Source organism: Odocoileus virginianus, chromosome 20 (assembly GCF_023699985.2).
Source record: "Odocoileus virginianus isolate 20LAN1187 ecotype Illinois chromosome 20, Ovbor_1.2, whole genome shotgun sequence".
Taxonomy (NCBI): Eukaryota; Metazoa; Chordata; class Mammalia; order Artiodactyla; family Cervidae; genus Odocoileus; species Odocoileus virginianus.
In genome coordinates this window covers 6,997,889-7,017,227 of record NC_069693.1, presented here as the reverse complement: position 1 = coordinate 7,017,227, position 19,339 = coordinate 6,997,889, and the positions used below count along the sequence as shown (strand labels likewise).

The 19,339-nt window shown below is 43.8% G+C and overlaps 1 protein-coding gene across 3 annotated transcripts in view; it reads left to right on the top strand.

Moving 5' to 3' along the window:
• The window catches only part of ELSPBP1 (epididymal sperm binding protein 1), a 113,534-nt gene that overhangs the window by 89,602 nt on the left and 4,593 nt on the right, over positions 1-19,339 (top strand). For 2 of the 3 annotated variants that reach the window (XM_070450625.1, XM_070450624.1), the window contains exons 2-7: positions 8,481-8,569; positions 8,985-9,074; positions 13,485-13,622; positions 15,522-15,668; positions 16,721-16,879; positions 18,007-18,171. In XM_070450625.1, the coding sequence (XP_070306726.1) occupies positions 8,500-8,569; positions 8,985-9,074; positions 13,485-13,622; positions 15,522-15,668; positions 16,721-16,879; positions 18,007-18,164 (762 nt within the window). In that variant the 5' untranslated portion in view covers positions 8,481-8,499 and the 3' untranslated portion in view covers positions 18,165-18,171. The remainder of the gene's footprint in view (positions 1-8,480; positions 8,570-8,984; positions 9,075-13,484; positions 13,623-15,521; positions 15,669-16,720; positions 16,880-18,006; positions 18,172-19,339) is intronic. The other variant, XM_070450626.1, reaches the window with a different exon arrangement.

The following is a 19,339-nucleotide window of genomic DNA, read 5'->3' as shown; positions in this document are numbered from 1 at the left end:
GGATGGATAATGGACAGAAGAACTGAAGGATGGATGGATGGAAGGAAGGATGGGAGATGAATGGAAGGATGGATAATGGACAGGTGGGTGGAAGGACTGAAGGACAGATGTATGGATGGGAGGAAGGATGGGTAGATAGATGGAAGGATGGATGATGGATGGATGGACAGAAGGACTGAAGGAAGAACGAATGGATGAATAGATGAATGGAAACAGGTGAACAGATATTAAGAATACAGAATATCGTTAAGTAGGGAAAGCATTTGCTAGACAGAAACGTTCTCTGAAAAGTTTGGGAGACAATAAATAACAAAAAGGAAAAGAGAGAAGAAAATCTTAAAATATTCCCAAAGTAAGTTTTCTTAATTAACTAATTGCAGCAGATCTTGCTTGGAGTCACTCTGCCAGAGATCAGTGAAGTGTCTACACGGTCTCTTAATCACTATGAAATGCTGGCTCTGAGGAAGACTCAGGTATTCTGCCTTGCCCTATAGATGTTCTGTAAATTTGGTCCCTAAGAGCTACTTTATAAAGTTAATCCACCCTTAAGCCAGCTATCTATGTAGATTTGAGATTTTGTCATTTTAAATTTGTAATTTTGTAGTTTTGCTTTTCTGCAAAGCTCTTCTATGTTTTCTTTCCAAGTCTTAATTATTTGCATGTCTGTGTATATATGTCTATGCAACATGTACATATTTGTGTATATGTATTTAAATATCTATCATGTGTCTGCCTGCAATGCAGGAGACACGGGAGATGCGAGTTTGATCCCTGGGTCAGGAAGATCCCCGGAGGAGGGCATGGCAACCGACTCCAATATTCTTGCCTGGGAAATCCTATGGACACAGGAGCCTGGTGGGCTATATAGTTCATGGGGTCTCAAAGAGTCAGACAAGACAGCACTAGTGCCGGCAGCATAGATTATGCATACATGTGTGTGCGTGCATGTGTATAACCATATTATATATGCATACAGATACAACATGTACAGTTTTTGTTTTTAGTTAAGAAAACCATGTATATGGTAGATGTACATATACAAGGCTCTCAGTGGCTGACACTCTTTCCCTCCCTTGGCCCTCAGCGTGGCCTGGCCGCGTGGACCTTCTTCTGGTCCCTAGGAGAGCCCTCTCTGCGGTCTTTGCTCTTACTGTCCCCTTGCCTGGGATGCTCGTCCCCACGACTGTGTAGCTGACTCTCGGTTGTGACTCCAACCTCACCTTGGTCGTGCTCCGAGGGGATCTCCCTGATTGCCTAAAGCAGACACCTGTTGGGCACCATCTACCACAGCCCCCTGTTTATTGTCTTCATTTCACTTATTCTGAAATGATTTCGATGATATTTTTTTTATTGTGGTAAACTGCACATAACCTAAAATGGACTTTTTTTTTTTTTTTTTGGATGCACCATATGGCTTGAGGGAATCTCAGTTCTCCCACCAGGGATCAAACCCAGCGCTGTGAGTGAAAGGGTGGAGTCCTAACCACTTCCTGTGGACATCCGGGGAATTCCCTAAAATGGACCATTTTAAAATGGACTAGTCAGTGGCATTAAGTACATTCCCAATATTGTGTAACCATGACTCCCATTTTGTTCTAGGATTTGTTTATCATCCCAGATGGAACCTCTATTCCTTTTTTCTGTCTCCCCCATCCCAGTAAAATACTAGGCTTTAAAAAAAAATTATCTTCACCTGTCCGGGTGACAACACCATATAGTGGATGCATAACAAATGTGTAACAAATGAGTAAATGAACATCTGAGTGAATCAAAAAGTGGATATAGATATTTTTACATGCACTTAGAATCACACTGTCCACTATTGTCTAGAACTTGGACTTTTCACTTAATACTGTATTTTTTCAGCAGAATATACACATCCAGTTCATTCTATTTAAAAGTATCTCAGGGTTGGCCCATGTGGGTAAATCAGAACTCACTGTACCAGTTCTCCCGAGTTCACTATTCATCTTGTTTCCAGTCATTGCTATTAGACAAAGTCCAAATGCTTTTGAACATTATGGTCCCCTGTAATTGATGCTTCTCCAGCAAACTTAATGAAATGTGACCCTTATTTGAGGAACGAGAGCCAGATTCACAAGAGATTTTAGGGGGATGGTAGGGTTGGGAAAGCTGACAATATTTGAAAGGTTTGAGGTATGTTGGTTTGGCAGCTGATAAGGTCATGATAAAAGGGTGTTAGAGGAAGCAAGGTGTAGATTAAGAGCAATCAGTTCAATGTGTGATTGAAATAGTAGCTTTGAAGTCAGACTTTGAACTGTACAGAGAGTGTCATGATGTTTAGGGTGAGCACCTCTTTGCATCCTTAATTCTTCAACCAACCTAAGGTGGTACCCCATTCTCAGACCTGTTTCCCTTCTGGTCAAAGCTGGGCAGTCTTTCTGGGCTCCAGGCAGAGTGGTTAGTAACAGTCACAACTATGGTATCTTAAAGTTAAGAGAGTCTTAAAGTCTGAAGTTGCATTGAATCCTCTCATGAAACTTGGCTCTGAGATAAGTAATAAAGCTGGTAATTAAACTTATAACTCAGTTGCTAATAAAGTGGTTATCACTCACTGGCATTATATATGATTTGAGCTCTGGGCAATTTGAAAGGGTGAGGTTTGTGTCTTTGTAGCAGTATTTTTATTAGAAAAGAGTCCATTGGCCTTTAACATCTGGCCCTTTGTCATCTGCCATCAATGCCTTATGGGTTTTAGGGTCTCAATTAAAAACCTTTTCCTGATGCATGACATTTTAGTTTTGCTGTATTATTTATTTTCCCAGCATTTTTTTCTCTTTATTATTATAATATTCTTTAGTATTAAGCCAAGGCATTGATCATGTATCTGTCTCCATAATGAATTAATAAACTAATTTCCAAAGGAAAAAAAAAAGAAGAAACTTGGCTCTGTAGAAATGCACCTTAGTTTGGTTTGACGATGAAGCACATAGCCTCTTTGGGCTGCCTGGCTTGAGTTATGTGTCTACTTTTATAGATCATCACTATATATTTCCATGCCTATTTTTCTATCACACAAACTAATAATAGTTCTGCCTCCTGGGGTTTTTAATCGAGTTTTTTACAACTAATTTTTATTTATTTATTTTTGGCTGCCCTAGGTCTTTATTGCTGCACTCGGGCTTTCTCTAACTGCGGTGAGCAGGGGCTATTCTTCACTGTGGTTTGTGGGCTTCTCATTGCAGTGGCTTCTCTTGTTGTCAAGCACGGGCCCTAGAGCTCAGGGCTCAGTAGCTGTGGTACACCGCCTTAGGTACCCAAGGGATGTGGGATCTTCCTGGCCCAGGGATCGAACCTGTGCCCCCTACATTGGCAGGCGGATTCTTAACCACTGGACCACCAGGGAAGTCCCACCTCATAGGGTTTAGTGATAATTAAATGCAAATTAAACAAAGCACCCAAAGTTATGCTTTGCACACAAGTGCTCAGTACATATTGACCTCTGTTATTTATTGAGCTTATTTATTGAGCTCATGTAACAAGAATTCTGCTTAGACGGTCTCATCTCATTCTGAAAACAGTCCAACGGGGTAAATTTCAGTAGTCCCATATGTATACCAAGACCCTGAAAGTCAATCACCACCCGTATCACGTCCAAGATCCCCAGGATAAGCTGGAATTCACGTCTGGACCATCCTTTGTCAAAGCCACAATGATAAATATATTTAGCAGTTGTTAAAACAGATATTATGAGAGGCAAAATGCTCAGAGTCACAAAGTCAGCTTATGAGGAGGACTAGGGTTGGAAATGATCTTTCCTGGACATCTTCCAGGATGACTGACTCAGATGGGGACAGTGATGACGAAAATGATAACGACTCATATTTACTAAGCACATTTTATGGTGTTCAAAGCCTTTTGGGTCTGTATTAGTTCCCTGCGGCTGCTGTAAAAAAAAAAAAAAAAAAAATCATCCAGCTGAAAAGGACACAGATCTAGTCTCTAACACTCTGTAGGTCAGAAGACTTGCTGGGCTTCAATCTGGGTGTTGGCAGGGCTGTGTGCCTTCTGGAAGTTCTAGGGGAGAAGCCATTTCCCAGATTTTCCAGCTTCTAAAGATTTGCCCCTCTGTAGGACTTCCCTGGCAGTCTGGTGGTTAAAATCTTGCCTTCCAATGCAGGGGGTGCAGGTTTGATCTCTGGCTGGGAAAACAAGATTGCACATGACTGGGGGCCAAAAAACCAAAACATAAAACAGAAGCGATGTTGTACCAAACTCCATAAAGACGACCTGCATTCCTTAGCTCATGGCCCCTTCCTGACGTCACTCGAACCTCTGCTTCCCTTGTTCCATCTGACTTCCTGCCTCCTCCTACCTCCCTTAAAAAAACAGGCATTTATTTATTTTTGGCTGCACCGGGTCTTCATTGCGCTATGAGGGCTTTCTCTAGTTGCAGTGAGCAGGGGCTACTCTCTAGCTGCAGCATGTCGGCTTCTCACTGCGGTGGCCTCTCTTGTTTCGGAGGACAGGATCTAGACACGTGGGCTTCAGTAATTGCAGCTCTCCACGCCAGTACTCTTGACTCTAGAGTGTGGGCTCAGCAGTTGTGGTGCCCAGGCTTAGTGGCTCAACGGCACGTGGAATCTTCCTGGACCAGAGATCGAACTCGTGTCCCCTGCCTTGGCAGGTAGATTCTTATCCCCTGCGCCACCAGAGAGGTCCCTGCCCCTCTCTTATAAGGAGTCTTCTGGTTACTCTAAGCCCACCCAGATCATCCAGGGTAATCTCCCCATCTGAAGATCCTTAATGTAATGGAAATCCCCACTGTGTACTGCAACATATTCACAGGTTCTGGGGATTAGGGCGTGGACATCTTTGGCGATGATGAGTATCGGGGTATTAGCATCTGCTAACTACCTCACCCTGACTTTCGGAGACAGCAGCAATTACCATCATTGTCTCCATTTTACAGATGAAGAACTGAGACCGAGAGCCCCGAATAACTTCCTTTTTTAATTTATTAGGGTACAGTTGCTTCATAGTGTTGTGTTAGCTCTGCTGCACGGCAAAGTGAATCAGCCATATGTATTTACAATAACCAGGAAATAGAAGCAAATGTCCTAAATGTCCACCGACAGGTGACTGGATGAAGAAGATCTGGTGCATAAACACGATGAAGAACTTTCTTAACATCGTAAAGGTCCTAAGAGGCAAAGCTTTCCAACCAAGTTCAGGCCTCTAACAGCATTCCAAATTCTGCCTTTGGGGATATCTTAGTATATAGGCCAAAGATGATTAATTAAATTTGAATCTTGGGAAGGGGGTTTGAAAGGAAACCTTGAGGTGAATGAATTAATGAAGGTGTAGATATCGGAGAGCATGGTGAAGCAGAGATATAAGCATGAAATTGTAGGTGGTAAAGAGAATAGAAGAAGTGGTTCAAATCTGTCTTTCCCCCATATTCACAAAGGGTAGTTATTATCTTGCTTGAACACCCTCCATCGTTTGCAAAGTACTTTCCAACATCTATGGTTCTTATCATAAGGTCCTTTGCTGGGTTTTACTCTCCTTGACTTGATGACTGGGGAAACTGCACCCACGCCAGACTGTGGGTTGACTCCAAGACCCCAGCAGCTCGCTTGCCTACCAGCCAACAGTGTGGTGATAGCGGCAGGATGCCAGCTCCAATGACCCCGTGGCCCAGGACAAAGTGACCTCCAAAGCGTGTGGACGTGCGGGTGCTTGAGGAATCGCTTGGTCCGAACCTGAATGTTCCAGACGTTCAGCTATTAAGACTCACTTTATAGCCCATTCCTTGCCTTGAACCACCCCCAACCTGTTTTCTATTAATATCCACGACTTGATCCAAGTAGACTCATTAACTTTCCAGGATGGCAGTCCATATCAGCTCCTCGAGTCCGCACAAAAATCCTTTATGACACACATGTCTGGTATCCCAGGCAAATGTCTGGTCTGAGTGGGGGCTGTGGGCAGAGCACCCAGGGGAAGAGAAGAGCAAGACCCTGAAGCAAGCAAGCTCAGCTGGTCTATGCAAGAAACAGCAAAAAGACTAGTGTAGTCTGAACAGATCAAAGGAGGGGACGAGAGATAAGGAATGAGCTTTGAGGGGAGGGCTTAGCATAGACTGTGAATTTCATGATAAACGTAGTGGAGAATTCTGAATTGATGAACGCTGCTTCTCCCCACTTTAATCCGTCCAGTAGCTTTCAGTTGCATTTTAAAAATAGTTTTATTTATTTCATTTTGGCTGGGTCTTTGCTGCCGTGTGGGCTCTCTCTGGTTGCAGCGAGCAGGGTCTACTCTCTAGTTGCGGGGCGCAAGCTTCTCATTGCAGTGGCTTCTCTTCTTGCGGAGCACGGGCTCCAGGGTGTGTGGGCTCAGTAGCTGCACTTTCCCAGCTCTAGAGCACAGGCTCACAGTGGTGGCGCAGGGGCTTAGTTATTCCAAGGCCTGTGAGACCTTCCCGGACCAGGAATCGAACTTGTTTCTGCTTCATTGGCAGGCAGATTCTTTAACCACTGAGTCAACAGGGAAGCCCTCCAGTTGCATTAAAAATATATATATATATATTTATTTACTTGGCTGTATTAGGTCTTAGTTGCCCCACAGCATCTTTAGCTGCCGCAAGAAAACACTTAATTGAGGCATATGGGATCTACTTCCCTGACCAGGGATCGAACCTGGACCCTCCTCTGCATTGGGAGCGTAGGGTCTTAGCCACTGTGCCACCAGAGAAGTCGCAAACTTGTGTTTAGAAAACAAGGATGACTTTGCAGGGTCCACTCTATTTGCCTCACCAAGCATTATTCATAGCGCCAGATATGAGTAGTATCTAGTGACACCACTAAATCCCACTGGAGTGATATAGTTCCAGCTCGTCTTGTTCCTTGAACACATCTAGCTATTTTCCATCTTAAGCCTTTTCTCACATCCTGCTGTCTCTGCCTAGATGAGCCACAGACACACGCTCACACGCTCATGTCTGCTCATTCTTCTCTTCCCCCGGGTCTCAGTTTACATGTCATTTTATCTGAAAAGACTTCCCGACCTCGAAAACCTTGCCCCGGTTAGCCTTTATCACAGCCTCTGTTCTCCCGCCCGACTGCTGTTCTTTGTCACTGCACGTTCTCATTCCTCTGATCCTGAACCATCGAGCCAGACTTTCTGAAACTCAAGAGATGTTCAGGAGACTGAACAGTTCTTTGGGAATGTGAAGGGGTCTGCTCCAGAGAAAAGCCCAGTCTGGGGATTGCTTGGTTTCAATCTCCCCCCTTTTTTTGTCACTCCTCAAATCTGAGGGGGTACAGAGGTGGAAAATGGGGAAAAAAAATGGAATAAAGTTTGGATAGAGGAGTTAATCGTAAAGTCAGCAGGGAAATTCTATTTCAGCAGCCTTGTATAGCAGACCAGAAGAGACTGGAGGCCAATGTATCATCAAGGGGAACACAAGAAGCGTTTAGGGGAGAGACGGTAAAACCCGGACTTTGATCAGTAACGGCAGGGACAGAGAGAGGGGGGTGGATACAGGAGCTATTCAAAAAGTAGAATCACCTGAGTTTGATGACTGATAGGATGTAGGGAGGAGACGGGAAGAGCAAAACTTTACTCTTGGGGGAGTAACTCAAGAGACTGGGAAGAATACTGACAGCAGTTGAACCTGCTATCTGTCACTTACCATCTGTGGTCTTCGGATAAGTTATGCAACCTCCCAAATTCCAGTTTCCTTCTGCAAAATGGGGATGATCACCATGCTGGCTCCTCCACCTGCTGGAAGGAGCAAAGTGGATACAAAACCTAGACCATCTAGCAGACAAGAGGCACTCAGTAACTGGGAGCCAGTAGTTGATAAGGCAATAGTAGCTGGGCCTCTAAGGAAACCCAGACCGCCTAGGCTGAGACCGGCATTGTCGTTTCTGCCAAGAATGGCATATTTATGTGTCACTGAGGAAATGGCATAGAGGCAACCAGAGCCAATAGAAATTATGATTGACGAGGATAGTAATGCTGATTGATAAGGTACTTTTAATAGCCAGCCGAGGAGATGGGTGTGGTGCATGAGAACCTAGTGGCATCAAGTATGTTGAGCGTCTAGCCTGGAATATAGTAAGTGTTCAACAAATGCTTCATTTTTCCTTTCCATCACACCTTTCTCTCCATAATGACAGAATATATATATGGATATACCTCCCTGGAATGTGGGAGACCAGGGTTCGATCCAAAGGTCAGGAAGATCCCCTGGAGAAGGGCTACCAACTCCAGTATTCTTGCCTGGAGAATCCCATGGACAGAGGAGCCTGGCAGGCTACAGTTTGTGGGATCAAAAGAGTTGGACACGACTGAATGACTAACCCTTTCACTTTTCACTTTGTAAGAATAAGCTATTTTTTCCTTACCCCCTGGGGATAGAAAGAAAACAGCCTGCGTGACATCAAACCTGGGAGTTAGTGGAAGAGGAAGGAAACCCATGGGAACCAAATTTTTGTCTTCCTTCAATCCAGAAAGAAGAAGCCAGCCGAGATGAATGGATGGCCCAGTTACCTGGTGGGGTGGATGGCCTTCCTCCTCTACTCCTATGAAACAACTGGAAGTGAGTATGCTGGGAAGCGATGGGGAGGGTTTGGGACCTGGAAAGAATGAATGAAGTAAAGATGACTGGATCCAAGTGGGGAGAAGATAGCCTAGTAGAAATCTCAGACCAACATGGGGTGTGGCCCCTGGATCTGCCACTTTTTCTCTGTGTGACCTTGGTCATGCCCGGTAACCTCTCTGACGTCAGTCCTCAGCCTTGAAAGAGGAATAATGGCATTTACCTCATAGGACGATGTTGAAGCCTAAATAAAATAACAGACACAAGCCTCTTTCAAAGATTCAGCCCAGGATAGTGAAGTCGCTCAGTCATGTCCGACTCTTTGTGACTCCATGGACTGTAGCCCACCAGGCTCCTCCATCCATGGGATTTCCCAGGCAAGAATACTGCAGTCGGTTGCCATTTCCTTCTTCAGGGGATCTTCCCGATCCAGGGATCAAAGCCGGGCCTCCTGCATTGCAGGCAGACTCTTTACCGTCTGATCCACCAGGGGAATCAGCACATGGTAAGGGGGATATAAATATTTTAATATAAAGGGGGGTGCTCTATAATTCCAGTACACTGAAAGCTCAGAATCCCCTACTTGGACATTCCTTTTATACTCATTAAAAAAAAAAAAAAAAAACTTGTGGGGCTTCCTTTTTGGCTCAGTGGCAAAGAATCTGCCTGCCAATGCCAGAGACACAGGTTCAATTCCTGGTCCAGGAAGACCCCACATGCACATGTTTATAGATTAATTTATTCAATACACATTTTTATATTTATTTATTTATTTGGCTGAGACAGATCTTAGTCACAGCACCCAGGATCTTTTAGTTATAGCAAGTGAACTCTTAATTGCAGCATGTGGATTCTAGTTTCCCAGCAGGGATCGAACCCTGGACCCTTTGCACTGGGAGTGTGGAGTCTTAGCCACTGGACCACCAGGGAAGTCCTTTCAATACATATATGTTGAGCGACTCCTAAGTGCCTGGATTTGTGCTTTGGTCCAGAAACATAACAGTAAATGAAACTCATGCCCTACACTCAGAGTGCTTATGATGAATGGAAGAGAGAGATACATAAACTAATAATATTATCTTAAAAACTGAGTATGTCACTGCTATATTTAAGATGGATCACCATCAAGGACCTGCTGCAGAGTGTGGGGAATTCTGCCCAATGTCATGTGGGTGGCCTAGATGGGAGGGGAGATTGGGGGAAAATGGATATGTGTGTATGTATGTCTGAGTTCCTTTGCTGTCCACCTGAATCTATCACAACATCATTAATTGGATATATTCCAATATAAAATAAAAAGTTTTTTAAAAATGGTAACTACATTTACAAAGATTGGCCCAGAGTATTATAAGAGCAAGCTAGTGTGTTAATCCAGGCTGAACTAGGTCTTGATGAATGAGTAGCAGAGAGCAAAGTCATTGTGGGCAGGATGAAGAACATGAGCAAAACTCCAAAGACAAAGAACATGGAGGAAGGTCAAGGGAATGTTAATCGCAGAGTGAGAACAGAGAGGTCAGCAAGTCTCGGATTATGGAGGGTTTTAACCCAGTTAAGAAGATTAGACCATCTGCTGGACTACTTTACAGATGCTAATAGTATCTATCAGTGTTGATTTTTGCTAACAGCTCCCAAGGATAAACTTAATTCTATGTACACGGGGTACCAGCCTGCCCCCTCCCCACCACCTCCAGCATCCTCTATACTCAGGGGTGTTCCTGGGTGAGGACAATCTTTGATGATGACGACAGTTAACTTTTGTTGAGTAGTATCTGCCCACCATGCAGGAGACTCGGGTTCGACCCCTGGGTGGGGAAGATCCCCTGGCGAAGGGAATGACAACCCACTCCAGTATTCTTGCCTGGGAAATCCCATGGACAGAGGAATCTGCAGTCCATGGGGTCACAAAGAGTCAGACAAGACTTAGCAACTAAATAACAACAACATCCTAACCGTGGTCTAGTGGTTAAGAATCCGCCTACCGGTGCAGGGGACGCAGGTTCGATTCCTGGTCTGGGAAGATTCCACATGCCAGGGGCCAACTAAGCCCGTTTACACCACAACTACTGAGGCCCTCGCACCCTAAAGCCCATGCTCTGCAACAAGAGAAGTCACCATAATGAGAAGCCCGTGCACCACAACTAGAGAGTGGTTCCCCCGCGCCACAACTAGAGAAAGTCCATGCATAGCAATAAACACACTGCACAGCCAATAATACATTTTAAAAAGAGACGTTTAGCAATATCCTTTGGCCTCTACCCAGTAGATATCAGTAGCACAGCTACCAGTTCCTCCCTCTCCCTCTTGTAACAACCAGAAATGTCTCCAAACATTGTCTAATGTCCCCTGGAGGAGGGGAGGTAATGATTGCCCCTTCTCCATTGAGATCCACCATTCTATGCCCAGCTGGCAGGCAGAGAAACAAAAAAGTGTGGAGGGTTGATTGGAAAATTTTTTTTGAGCCAGGAAAGGATAACATCATTTTAACCACATTTTATGAGTCATAACTCAGTCCACAGCCCCACCTAACTACAAGAGAAGCTGCAGACCCTTCTCCAGTAGTCCAGTGGTTAAGACTTCACCTTCCACAGCAGCGGTGTGGGTTCGATCCCTGATCAGGGTGCTAAGATCCCACATGCTTTTCAGCCAAAAAACCAACACATAAAACAGAAGCAATTCAATAACAAATTCAATAAAGACTTTAAAAAACATGGTCCACATCAAAAAACCTCTAGAGAGAGAGACAGCAAAATGGATTCTGGCTACGAGCTCAGAAAGAGAAGGAAGCTGGGTTTGGTGAATGTATGGAAGCTTTGCCTCACCATCTTTGTAACATGAGCTAACACACATGCAGGAAGACAGGCATGCACATACATGCGCACACATGCATGCACATATGTGTGTACACACACATAACCTATCAGAGCATCTTACTCATAGTAACCCATCATTATATCTTTGAGAGAGGGAAAGAGGAATGTGGAGGAGACGGCAAAGTGAAAGAAAGGGCCGTTCCGATCCTGCTAAAAAAAAATCCAAGTCCTCATTCTAATTGTTGTTTAGTCTCTAGGTTGTGTCCGACTCTTTGTGACCTCATGGACTGTAGCCTGCCGGGCTCCTCTGTCCATGGGATTTCCCAAACTAGAACACTAGAGTGGGTTGCCATTTCCTTCTCCAGGGAATCTTACCAGAGCAGGGATCGAACCCATGTCTCCTGCATTGGCAGGTGGATTCCTTACTACTGAGCCAACAGGGAAGCTCTCACTCTACTAGTTCTGCTCAAAAAAACAAAAAAGAAAAAGAAAGGTATTAACTTCAAATCACTCCTTGTATGGGTCCTCACTTCCTTCTCCATGAAATGAAGAATTGGGTTAGCACAGCATTCATTTCATTTTTCTAAGGTGTTTTTTTTTCTTGATGTGAATCATTTTAAAGTCTTTATTGAATTTGTTATAATGTTGTTTCTGCTTTATGTTTCTTTTTTCTTTTTTTGGCCTCAAGGCATGTGGGCTCTTAACTTCCAGACCAGGGATCAAACCCGCACCCCCTAGGTCAGAAGGCGAAATCTTAACCACTGGACACCAGGGAAGTCCCAGAACAGCATTTCTTAAGATGTGTTTCAGGGACCACTCATCTCTAGCCCTGTTGAGTAAAGGGGAAAAAAAATAAAAAGGACAACTCAATATATTCTGTTTCACTCTTGTTAACTAAATCCTCATTTGCAAAGGGACTTTTGTGATGAATCCATCATTGAAGAAATCTGTTTAATGCTATTTCACATGGTGTTTCCCAAACTTATTTTGTTCTGTCAGTTATTTTTTGAGCACCTGCTATGATCAAGTCCCTCTTCTAGGTTCTCAGGATAAGTGGTGTAAAAGATAAAGTCCCTGTCCTGGTACAGAAAGACAGAAAGGTCAAGAGTTGTGTTTCCTAAATTTTACTCATTCAAGTTCACCCCCTCCATACCTGCCACCGCCTGCATGCCATCAGAAATATTCTGTACTCAACGTTTCTCTTTCAATGTGCTTACGCTTCCTGAATACGTTTATTTTAAACGAATTGTTAGCATCAGCCCTGTAATCTATAAAAGCACTACTACTGCCATAAATAGGAAGTACCAATAAAAATAAATACTATGAGAGCAAAAGCCTATTATTAAACTCTACTAGATACCATTGTCCTAATCGTGTTTTGAGCCTGAGTCCTGCTCGCTCTCTCTCTCTCTTTTTTTTTTTTTTTGTTAAAAAGGAAGATTATTAAGTATTAGAGACATGGTAGCAAAATACTAGCATTAAATTTAGGCTTTTTCTTTTACGTCATCAGAAGGATTGAAAAAGCATTGAAAAATGAAATGGTTTTTTAGTCTGTGATTCAAAATTATTTCATGTGTGTCTTTTCAAGACCAGATGGAATCTTGTAATTTACCAAATTTTTTTTCAAAGATTTTTTGACGTGGACCATTTTTTAAAAAGTCTTTATTGACTATGTTACAATATTGCCTCTGTTTTATATATATATATATATATATTTATATATTGGCTGCCAGGCATGTGGGATCTTAACTTCTCAATCAAGAATCGAACCCCTACCCCAGTGAACCCACATCCCCTGCACTGGAACGTGAAGTCATATCCACTGGACTCCCAGGGAACCCCCTAACCAAAAGTGTCTTGTATGACATTTGTGGTAGCCATGCTGGTTTGGAGACATAATGTATCTTGGTTGCCTTCATAGTTCATGAAACTCATCCCTACTACTCTGGGTCCAAACTTAAGCTGGAAATGTTCTTAAATGTCATTAGGAAGTTAGATGCAAAGACTATACATGCAGACTTCAGGCCATCATATAAAGCAGACCAAGTCTCATCCTTGGCTCCTTCTTTGGGACTAATCCCCTACTTTATCCATCTGTCCTTTAGATAAGAAAGATCCATGCATCTTCCCCTTCACCTACAAGGGTTCTACTTACTTCTCTTGCACCAGAACCAACAGCTTATTCCCTTGGTGTTCGACCAGAGCCGTGTATGACGGACGGTGGAAACACTGCATGACGGAAGGTGAGTGGTACCATCTCGTCCTGTCAGCAGGTGTCGTCAGAGCAAGGATCACAAACGAGAATGTGGATAATATGATCTTTTTTTTGGCAGACCAAACACTGAGTGTTAATAATGGGTAATAATGTTAAGGATCAGAGAGTGAGGAGATTCCCAGTGGTCTAGTATTGAGGACTCAGCACTTTCACTGCCAAGGGCCTGGGCTCAACCCCTGGTCAGGAAACTAAGATTCCACAAGCCACATGACATAGTCCAAAAAAAAAGGGATAATGGTGTTAAAAATAGTGCTCTTCAAGACATGGAAGCAAACTAAATGTCCATCGACAAATGAATGGATAAAGACGATGTGAGATACACGCATGTGCGTGTGCGCACACACACACACACACACACACACACTAGAATATTACTCGGTCATTAAAAGGAATGAAATAATGCCATTTGCAGCAATGTGGATGGACCTAGAGATTATCACACTAAGTAAATCAGAGAAAGACAAATATCTCATGGTGTCATTTATAACTGGCATCTTAGAAAATTATACAAATGGACTTATTTATAAAACAAACAGACTCACAGACACAGAAAACAAACATACAGTTACCAGAAGGGAAACATTGCAAATATTGCAATAAGGTGAGTCATATGAATTTTCTGCTGTCCCAGAACATATAAAAGATATGTCACACTGTACTGCAGTCTAAATGTGCAATGACATTATATGTCTTTTAAAAAAGTACCTACTCTTAATTTGAAAGCTATCTCATTGCTCAGAAATGCTAACCATCCTTTGAATCTTCAGTGAGTTGTAATCTTTTTGATGGTGGGGGGTCTTACCTTGATGTTGATGGTTGCTGACTGATCAGGGTAATGGGTGCTGAAGGTTGGGTGACTGGCAATTTCTTAAAATAAGACACAAAGAGGTTTACTGTATCTATTGACTCATCCTTTCATGAACAATTTCTCTGTAGCCTGCAGTGCTGTTTGATAGCATTTTATCTACAGTAGAATGTCTTTCAAAATTGGAGTCAGTCCTCTCAAACCCTGCTGATGCTTTATCAACTAACTTCATATAGTATTCTGTATCTTTTGTTGTAATGTCAACACTTTTCATAGCGTCTTCACCAGGAGTAGTTTTCATCTCAGGAAAGCACTTTCTTTTCTTGTCCATTAGAAGCAACTTCTTATCCATAGGTTATGCATTTCATGGTGTCTCAAAACAATTACATGCATCACATCAAATATCACTGATTGGGTTTCCCTGGTGGCTCAGTGGTAAAGAATCTGCCTGCTAATGCAGGAGACATGGGTTTCATCCCTGGTCCTGGAAGATCCCATTTGCCTCAGAGCAACTAAGCATTGCTTAATTAACTAAGCTTAATTAACTAAGCGTTAATAAAAAGGGGGAAAAAAATCACTGATCCACCATAACAAACACAATAATAATTCCTAAGTGTGGACTATTGGGAGAATCACCAGAATGTAACACAGAGACACAAAGTGAGCCAATGCTACTGGGAAAATGGCCCCAACAGACTTGTTCAGGGCAGGGTTGCCACACACCTTCAACGTGTGAAAAATGCGATCTCTGCAAAGCGCAATAAAACAAAGTGACTAAAAACAAGGTAAGCCTGCAGTGCCTCTATTGCAAAGTCCTCTGCAGTTCAAACAAATCGGGATCAACTGGCTGAAACTGAATAAGAAAATTACAAGTAGATATATATATTTTTTAATGCTGGAAAAGAGGTCCACAAGGGTCTCCCTGGTGGTCGAATGGTTAGGATTCCGCTCTTCCAATGCAGGGGGCACAGGTTCAATCCCTGGTTGGGGAACTAAGATCTTGCAGCCAAAAATTAATGACCAGAGAAAAGTGAAAGCACTCATGGACTTCTTTCTGTGCAGATTACCCACGGTGTGTCTTTCCCTTCATCTACCGAGGAAAGCCCCATAATGGCTGCATCACAGACGGCAGTTTCTTTGGAAGGCAGTGGTGCTCAGTCACTTCCAGCTTTGATGAGAAGCAGCAGTGGAAATACTGTGAAACCAACGGTGAGGCACGGCAACAAGGAGGGTGTGTTTGGTGAGGGCGGGGCTGGGGGCCAGTGATGATTCTCGTGAGCATGGGGCAGGGCAGTAAGCACGCGTGCTCAGTTGCCCAGGCGTGTCCCACTCCTTGTGACCTCGTGAGCTATAGCCCGCCTGGCTCCTCTGTCCATGGGATTCTCCAGGCAAGAACGCTGGAGTGGGTTGCCATTTCCTCCTCCAGGGGATCTTCCCGACCCAGGGATCAATGCAGGGTCTCCTGCATTACAAGTCCCCAAGGCCAGCGTGAAAAACCACTTGTGCTTTGGTCTGTGAAAAACCACAGACCAAAACCATGGACTGTAGTTCTGACACTGGTTTTCAAGGATTTCTGTTTCTAGAATCAACAATAATTAGGTTCACCCAATGCCACACCCAAACTGCATTTCAATGCATCTTAACATTTACTCTTACTTCTAGGCTCCTCTTAACTGAAAACCCCCATTCATTCTCGTGCCTTCTCTGTGTTAGATCCTGATCCAGAAGCTCTATATATAATAACCCACTGAATCTTCCCATGGAAGCTCTACCAGATGCTATTTTTTTCCCACTATTCAGTAAATAGTCTGAATAAAACAATGGCCCAAGGTGATGTCAGAGTTAAAATGTGAATTCAAGTCCATTTGACTCCAAAGCCTGTGCCTTTTTACCTTCTCACTAAGCACTGCTGCCTCTAGAGATGAAAATGCATACAAAGCACCTATCTACAAGTACACTTCTTCCTATGTAAGATTCTGCATGTGTGTGTGCTAAGTTGCTTCAGTCCTGTCCAACTCTTTGCAACCCCATGGACCGTAGCCCGCCAGGCTCCTCTGCCCATGGAATTCTCCAGGCAAGAATACTGGAGTGGGTTGCCATGCCCTCCTCCAAGGGATCTTCCCAACCCAGGGATTGAATTCGAATCTCTTATGTCTTCTGCCTTGGCAGGCGGGTTGTTTTTTTCTTTTTTCTTTTTTTACCACTAGCGCCACCTGGGAACATAAGGTTCTAATTATATTCATTTCCATTATTATTTTCAGAGTACGGGGGAAACTCTTTCAGCAAGCCCTGCATCTTCCCTGCCATGTACAGAAATAATGTGGTCTCTGAATGCCTTGAGGATGAAAACAATAAGCTCTGGTGTCCAACCACGGAGAACATGGATAAGGACGGAAAGTGGAGTCTTTGTGCCGACACCAGTACTATGGGGAAGGGGATTGGGTGGGCATGGGTGGATTCCTTCATTCATTCACTCAACAAACATCTATTCCAGCCCTACTGTGTAACAGACCCTGAGCCGAGCACTGGGGCTATGATGATGAATATGCAGATTCCTGCCCTCAGAGATCTGATGAACAAATAGCATAAAGAATGCCATAATACAACAGGCAAAAAGGTGGTCTCCTTAAGATTCAAGAGAAAGGGGCCAACACTCATACAAATAATGAGTACACTATATGATAAGGTTTTGAAAAATCTGTTAATAATGGAACTGGAAAGATGGTGAAGCCAAGTCAAAGGACTTACAAGAAGCATCCAAGGATGCTCAAGTCCTTTATATAAAATGGTGTAGAAGAGTTGAAAGTGAAAGCTGCTCAGTTGTGTCCGACTCTTTGTGATCCCATGGACTGTAGCCTGCCAGGCTCCTCTGTCCATGAAATTCTCCAGGCAAGAATACTGGAGTGGGTAGCCTATCCTTTCTCCAGGTCATCTTCCCAATCTCGGTATTTGTGGGTTGTGGATCCACAGATTCACCAACCAGATATTGCATTCCTCAAGTGGAATATTGAATCCTCAGAGAACCTGTGACTACTGAGGGTCGATTGTATATAGTCAGTGAAGAAAAGAATGCCAAGCTGAAGCAAGATTGCTAAATTAGATACAAGATCCACTAACATCTAAAAACAACCAAACCTTTGGGTTTATCTCGTCTACCAGATAGAGATGACTGGACTCTCTCTTGAACAAATTGGGCTTCCCAGGTGACACAGTGGTAAAGAATCCGCCTGCCAATGCAGGGGCCCCAGGAGACTCAGATTCCATGCCTGGGACAGGAAGGTCCCCTGGAAGAGGAAATGGCAACCCACTCCAGTTTTCTTGCCTGGAGAATCCCATGGACAGAAGAGCCTGGCTGGCTACAGTCCATGGGGTTGCAAAAGAGCCTGACACGACTTAGCGACTAAACAACAACAACAACAATACATCACCCCTTTGGCAGGAGCCTCTGAGCAGAGATCAAACAACACAAGCTTAAGTAAGGATGAAGCCTTCACTGTAGTGTAAAGACACAGGAGTAACCACCGTCTTATCTCCATTTCCTCCCTAGGAATTTCCTCATTGGTTCCTGGCTTCCCTTGCCACTTCCCGTTCAACTACAAAAACAAGAATTATTTTAACTGCACCACTAAAGGATCAAAGGAGAACCTTTTATGGTGTGCAACCTCTTACAACTATGACCGGGACCACACTTGGGTGTACTGCTGATGCAAAGGTGAGCTCTTTTCCTTCCAGCGTGATTTGCTGAGTTTTCCAGCAAGACAAGTTCTATTTCTCAGAGAAAAGGTGAACTTAGCCAGGGTGGGGGTTGCTGGGACAACTTCCCAAAATAGAAGACTAGAAGAAATTGGGATGTCTCTGAAAAGCAGAGGAGCAGGGTGAGGAGGCGAGCGAATGATTTCAGAACCAGAAATGTGTCATTCCAAAGTTTAGGCCTGGGAGGATTTGGGTGTGAAAAATTCAGAAAGTGGAATTTCTTGAGTTGAGACTTTAAATGAAAGGACAACCTTGAAAGGAGATAACCAAGACCTCTCTGGTCCCCCTGATGACTCAGCAGTAAAGAATCTGCCTGCCAATGCAGGAGGCACAGGTTCAATCCCTGGGTTGGGAAGATCCCCCAGAGAAGGAAATGGCAACCCACTCCAGTATGCTTGCCTGGGAAATCTCATGGACAGAGGAGCCTGGTGGACTATGCTCCATGGGGTCACAAAGAGTCAGACATGACTTTGTGACTGAGTACACACACACACGTCCCCAGAAACCTTGTTGTTGATCCCTTACCTGCTTCACTGAGTAGCTAACCAACAAAAAGTTTAGGTTCACCTCTCACCCTCTCCCCAACCTCAGCCCATACATCATCAACTGTCTCCACAGGACCCATTTCATCCTTCCTTTTTTCTATTCTTTTCCTTCCAGCTTCCACATTCTAATGCCTATAAAAATTCTCTCTGGACCTTCTGCACTGACCTTGTCACATTGTAATTCTAGAATTTGAAAGTAAACAGAAGCCCTCTCATCAGATATGTGACCACGCTGGTGATTCCAACAGTATTTATCCTTGCGATTGCATGTGGCTTGAGTGAAGTCGCTCAGTCATGTCTGACTGTTTGCGATCCCGTGGACTGTAGCCTACCAGGCTCCTCCGTCCTTGGGATTCTATAGGCAAGAATACTGGAGTGGGTTGCCATTTCCTTCTCCAGATCTTCCCGACCGAGGGATCGAACCCGGGTCTCCCACATTGTAGCAGACGCTTTACTATCTGATAGAACCAAAATGGGTGACTCTTCCTGAAATTTAGTTTGATGGTGAAAATTATCTTTCATGTACAGAGGAAAGGCAAAGAAGTCTGTTTGGGACTCTAGGCGCCATCTTAACAGTTGTTG